Raw genomic sequence first — 6,688 nt, 5'->3', positions numbered from 1 at the left:
TTGCTCAAGCGTTCAAAGAATATAATTTAAACACACAATCTTTGCTCTCTTTCAAAATCACTTAAGCTATGTATCTTTTTATGTTATTAGACATCCACTTGAAGGAGGTAGCAATCTACAAATACATTAACTTTTCTGAGACAAATCATTGGCATCCTAATAATCTGATTCCAATGAAAAGCTCCATCTTAAGATACAATTGCAGCTGCCCCACACTGACAGTTACTGTATCATACACATGTCTTAAAATTCTGTAATCAGCATCCACCAGGTGCCGTATCACATTCAGCACACCACATTCAGTCAATACAGACATCCCCAAACACACAGAGGCTGGTTTTGTCAAATGTTTTATTGAGTGTAGACATCTGGAGTACTGTAAAACATGCATTATCTGTAGATTCAAAAAGGAGCAAGCCACATTGTCCTCACTGTCAAACATGTCAGGCTTGGCATATATGATGGAGATTAATGAAGTATCATGAGAATAATATGGTTTCTGAAAAGCTCCTGCAATTTGGAGTAGCCTTAATCATTTGAAATGCAGGGCTGTTCACATTTAAGTGAACCTGTACATTCACTGAAGGTGTCATAATTTAACTCAAAACAAACATGAAGGATCTCATTTGTGGGGATTATTTGTCCTTAGGTACACACATCAGATTTTTTTCCCACGATATCCCTATCTAAATAAAAACCCATATGCTTTTTAAAGTAACAGTGTTTAATTTTGAATAATGAAAAGATCTAATATTCATTTCTTCTTAGGCTGTTGAGGTGTGTTAAATTTAAAGAAGATAACATCTCCATCTTCAACTATGTAATTTCTGCCTTGTTGTCTGTATTTCCCAGCAGCCTAGAAGAGATAGGAGAATAGATTACAGCAATAAAATGATGTATATATTTATAAACACTATTCTGAAATGCAGTGCATATTTTGAATAAAATACTATCCACTCAGAAAAACATTTGGTAGCTTTCAACTTCTTGACTTGGGCAGAATTTGATTGACAAATATATAATCATAATTTATTCTTCACTGGATAGCGAAAACAACATTGCTCAAGATTTTCTTATAGAATGTCAACAGTGCACTTGTTTTGCATCCCTAAATGCTGGAAGGTGTTATTTTATTTTATATTAAATAAACATAGGTAATAGATTATATTTTTAAATCCCCACTACACTCCATTTTTTTTTAGAATTCCAAAATCTTCTTGATAAAACATAAGAACCAGCACTGTACATAAGAACATAAGAAGAGCCTGCTGGATCAGGCCAGTGGCCCATCTAGTCCAGCATCCTGTTCTCACAGTGGCCAACCAGGTGCCTGGGGGAAGCCCGCAAGCAGGACCTGAGTGCAAGAACACTCTCCCCTCCAGAGGCTTCTGGCAACTGGTTTTCAGAAGCATGCTGCTTCTGACTAGGGTGGCAGAGCACAGCCATCATGTAAGAGTTCTTTTCAATCAATAGAAGTAAATATGTCTTGATTAAATTGGTGTAGGAACTGTATCTCTTCCTCTCTCCATCTATGAAGCAGGTTGCAATTTAAGAATTGCCAATCCTCTTCCCTTCTCAAGGGAGAAAGATAGTACATGTACAAGCATCTGTTGAACACAGTGCTTGGATCCAAAGAACTATGAATGGAAGAAGAGCCCTTATGTGAACTCTTGTGCTCGGGGTAGTGGAAGACTTCTTGCTATACTGCTTCACAGTATATCAGGAATGCATTATAGAATAAGAAATAGTATATAATGAAAACACAGGTGATTGTGAATAAAATCTAGTGGCCCACAAAAAGTTTTTGAGACTGAGCCTATGCAGTCTTACACAACAAGCTTGTACAAACTGAGGAACTCCTCTGGACTTGGGGCCACCTTTTTCACATAATTCTCTTCCTTGAAGTTGGAAACAGCCCTTCTGTGAGTAGAAGATGCTTTCTACTAGTAGAAGGGTATCTTTGGATCCAACCCATGATCACTTTCGGATGTCTCATCCTAAGGTAGGGAGGAAACAGTTTACTGGGTTCAGTGATTCCAACAGCCTCGCACAGAGGAGCACCAACAAGAGAATTTTCCTGCCCACTGCTATTATCTTGAAGTTCCCACTTTTCTGGTGCTAAAGAACAATTGAAGTATATAGAGCGATACAGGACTTTCTGAAAGCCAGGAAACATCAGACAACAAGTGAAGGGTTTCCTGAGCAACATCAGTAGGAAGTGGCACGCAAGTAATTTGGTATGTTTGGGGATGGGTGGGATAAGCTAAAGCAGCCTGACAGGACTCAATGAATACAAAAAAGGAGTAGCAAGCATCAAGGTGGAGGTTCCTCCACACAGCAGATTGCTTACAAACAGCTCTTGTCTTGTAGTCCAGCTGTTTTCTCCACGCCACTGCCAACTAAGTGAAAATAAAATAGAAACAGTGGCAAGGAGACTACCACAACTTCTGTAGCAAGCTTCTGCACAGCAACAGCTTGCACCCAAGAAGGTGGTAGCCTGGTTAGTGCAGAGGCTGGCATTTAATATTTCTTTTGGAAACGATCCAACTTTCAAATGGAAAAATAAGAATAAGCATCTTAATGCGATTTTGTGAAGAATGTGTTTTGATAGGTATATCTGTGACCCAGTTTGTGTGCCATTAATGAATTTTATAGAAACTTAGTAGGCCAAGATAAACCTCATGAGTTAATATGGGCAGATTGTAATGCAGCCAAAAGCGGACAAGAAGATTCTGCATTAATAAATCCACACAGAGACCTCTACAAAACTAAATCACACGCCTGCATTCAATATGTCAGAGAAATAATTTATTATGTAGGACTAATATTTTCTCTCTGTATTCCTAAACTATTTTTTGAATTATTCTACTGCAATCAAGTATATGTCTACTCAGAAGTAAACTCCATTGGGTTCAATGGGACTTACTCCCAGGTAAGTGTGTATTTAATTGCAGCCTAAGTACTGAAAAGAAACCATAGGCCAGGGCTAACAAGGATGCAAAAATGACTATTAAAAAAAAGTACTTTACAGTGTAGGTTAAAACCAAAGACAGAAAACAAGGCACTTCTATCCAGCAGTTTCCAGAGGCAACATTTATAACAATCTCTTGGCAGGAATGTTGGTACCACAAGTACTAACAACTACAAGAATATTATTAATTTTAAGACACATTCTGTGAAGGCGATGGCTTTTCAAGACAAGTTGTTTCCTGTACTTCAGCAATAGTGATTATGAGGATCTATTAACTAGTTACTATTGTTCTCAATCTGAAATAGCACTACATTATATGCATTATAGTCCCACTGAATTCAATGGAGTTTACCTTTTGAGTAGACATGTATAGGACTGCACTATCAAGCATCTCAAAAACAACACATTATACCTACCCTTCCCATCCTGATGTCTTCCAGATGTTGTTGGGGCTACAACACCCATACGTCCTGACCATTGGCCATGCTGGATAGGGTTGATGGGAGTTGTAATCCAACAACATCTGGAGGGCACCATATTGAGGAATGCTGCACTATACCATTGGCATTTGATACTGTGGTAGCTACCTTTAATCCATGTCAACATGTTTATTCCTACAGAATTAGTAAAAGGTCTAACTGCTTTATTAGTTTTCTATCAAATTTAATGAGAAGATAGACATAGTAATATTCTGACTCTGAAGTCAGGAGTAATTAGTTTAATTAGTGACATATGCTAAGTACTCTATAAATATAAACTGCATTCATGGGTAACTAAGATTATACAACTAAATACTTATACTTACACTCTGGGTTGGCCCCAGAGTTCCAATGTGTGTATTTGTGTGCATGTATTAACCTCCTTGTTTCACATGCCTCTCTCTTTCCCATCCTTTGAACCATGTCAGGCAACACAGATGGGGAGAAAAAAGCACCTATTTCTTATAGGGGTTGGCAACCGAGAGGCATGTAAAAGAGTACGGCTGGATCTTCTGGCTTTCCTTATCTCATGCATGTGCATCCTTCTTCTCTTGCTTCCGGGTCGGCAACCGGGAGAGCAGGAAGCAACAAGCTTGTGTGCCCTGGCATTAAGTTTGGGACTATGCAGCAGGAGAAGACATATCAGGCCAATGCTAGGCATGACCAATATATCAATACTTCCTCTCTTTTCTACAGGGAGAGAAGGATGACCCAAGAGAGGGATAGCTATTGGGATGGAGGAAGAGATGAAGAGAGTAAACAACAGGATCTGCTGGCAGTCGGCTTTAGGTCCCACCAATAAAACTAGATGCTGACCAGGGAATTATATGATTTTCTCTTGTAGAAAGGAGAGGTGCTTAATGTACAAGCATTTCAGAAATAAGGCTGTTTTATTCAAAATGTTGGTGTTCGTTGTTTTTGCAAAGTGGGCATAGTCACTTTTAATTAAATACATTCTGACATACTAATACAAGTATTATGTATTTAAGCTACCAGTTCACAATTAATTAAAAGTGACTGTGTTCCTTTAAATTCCCTGAAGGCCATTTAATCCATTTTCATTGCTATCAGAAACACTGGCTGAAAAAAAAATCAATACCCATTTGTGAATCTTGAGTATGTATTAAACAAGACACGTCTAACCAGTTCATTTGCACTTGAAAGCAGCCATCTGTAGAAGCCAGCTTTGCCTAAGCAGATATGATTGCTAATAATGTGATATCCCTGAAGACTACAAAGCCCACACAGAGCTATTCAGTGTATAGTTCACAGCACTGGCATTAAATTAGTTATGCTGTACTGGTGTTAGACACACACAAAATAAACTTAAAAATCGATCAGCTTCATAACATACAAAGCAACCAGCACCCATGACCACTGTTGTTTCAGCTGAATCTGGAAACTACCAAAATCAGCTTTGAAATGCAAACAGAAATAAATAACAACCTGTATTGTTTACAATAACAATCTGTTCCAATGTACAATCTTTTCCAAACATACATTCCCAGAATTTCTGGATTTTAAAAATGTACCTTGTTAAAAAAATACAAAGATACTTTGCACATTTGAAAAGAAAATTTGGATTTGCAGCTTACAAGATTGACAGCTTACAAGATGTATTTAAGCATACTAAATTATTTAACTTTCAAATCAAAACAGAAAAATCTTGAGCAAATTTTAGGCAATCACAATACAACACGTTTCACATAAATGTTATGTGTTTATGTTGTGTAATTTATGATCTGACAACAGAATAAATTCCTGACTTTAAAATATATGAGATTTATTTATGGCTGTGGTTTACTTGCTTGGCTAGAGCTCGATTTCACTTTTACAAGATGGTTCACATGCCATAACAAACCAATTATAATGGGATTCCCCTCCCCCCTCCACCTAATCACACACACTTCCTGGGGTTCAAACAGACCTATTAAAACCCCGCTGCTCAGTACAATCTTCTTTAGTGATACTACTGAGAATAACCCACATTTCAAATTATATTATTGCATACCTTACAAGCTATCAAATAGAAGTCAATGAGATACAGTCTTGAAAACATTTTAATGCATTCTGGTAGAATGCTCTGAATATTGGACTAAGTTAAATTTAACTCTTTTCTTCTTTTGATAACGCTAACAAACATGACAGAAAAGCCAAATCAATGCCACATTAAAGATTGAAAATCTGCTTCTTTAGGTTTCAGGAGAGCAGAAAGAAACATCCTTGTGAAAAGAGAAACCATGTTACAATACAGAAAATGTGATTCTTCTACTCCACATTTAATAACACCTAAATCTGACTATAGCTGTTATGATCTGATAACGACACAGTTAACTGCTGTTAGCAGGGCACAACTTTGGGCACCTAATCAGCCTCTGCCCTCTAGTGTTGGGAAGGAAGATAAAACTCCCCTCATCAACAAGGTAAGGCTCCAAAACACCTGTTAGAATAAGCGTTTCCTTCTCATTAATTTATGCGGCTACAATAAAGGAAATAATAATAATGGAAATAGTCATGAAGTACCACTCCCAGATGTTACAGTCAGCAGAAAATCTTGCTGCTTCCTACACTACAGACGTTACCTGCTAAGTTATCTGTTTAGGTGTTTTATTCAATTTACAAATAGGTTCATAGTTTTAATTGGATATATTAATAAAGTACTTCCTTAAATATTTGCTGAAGAACTGTAATTTTGTTACACTACCACAACAAAATCTCTTACTTTTAATCGAATAAATGGATACATATTATGTTTCTGTTACTATTTGAAAATGATCAAACTCTTACATGCACTAGCATTAACACTGGTATAGTCTTCAACAATAAAGTTAGACAGTTAACATTATTGTCCAGTCTGAAATATGTTATTGCCAAAATCAATATAGCTGTTGATACACATTAGGAAGAAATGTGTTTACTTGTCCTAATAATTCCCATACCACATTAAACTGTCATATCTTTATTCTTTACCAAAATATAAAGAAACAGGGTATCTGTGCTCTATTATTAGCACTAACTGTCTGCTCACTTATCACTTAGGACTTCTCTCCAATAAAGTCTTAAAATAAGAAAATGGTGGTAAGGAAAGGATGAGGAGCTCACCTTGACAGCTGATTCTGAGCCTCCTTCTTTAAAATCTTCAAATTTCATTACCTCAGCCATAATGAATCCCTTTTCAAAATCAGTGTGAATCTTTCCTGCAGCCTGAGGAGCCTTTGTCCCTTTCTGTCAAAATGGA

The 6,688-nt window shown here is 37.1% G+C and overlaps 1 protein-coding gene across 4 annotated transcripts in view; it reads right to left on the bottom strand.

Annotated features, from left to right (window-relative positions):
• Positions 1-333: 333 nt before the first annotated feature.
• OLA1 (Obg like ATPase 1) overlaps positions 334-6,688 on the bottom strand; it is a 164,119-nt gene continuing 157,764 nt past the window's right edge. For all 4 annotated transcript variants that reach the window (XM_061608460.1, XM_061608458.1, XM_061608457.1 and 1 more), the window contains 2 exons: positions 6,553-6,675; positions 334-856 (listed from right to left, as the gene is read on the bottom strand). In XM_061608460.1, the coding sequence (XP_061464444.1) occupies positions 755-856; positions 6,553-6,675 (225 nt within the window). In that variant the 3' untranslated portion in view covers positions 334-754. The remainder of the gene's footprint in view (positions 857-6,552; positions 6,676-6,688) is intronic.

This window comes from Rhineura floridana, chromosome 2, assembly GCF_030035675.1.
Source record: "Rhineura floridana isolate rRhiFlo1 chromosome 2, rRhiFlo1.hap2, whole genome shotgun sequence".
NCBI lineage: Eukaryota > Metazoa > Chordata > Lepidosauria > Squamata > Rhineuridae > Rhineura > Rhineura floridana.
This window is presented reverse-complemented; position numbering and strand designations above follow the sequence as displayed.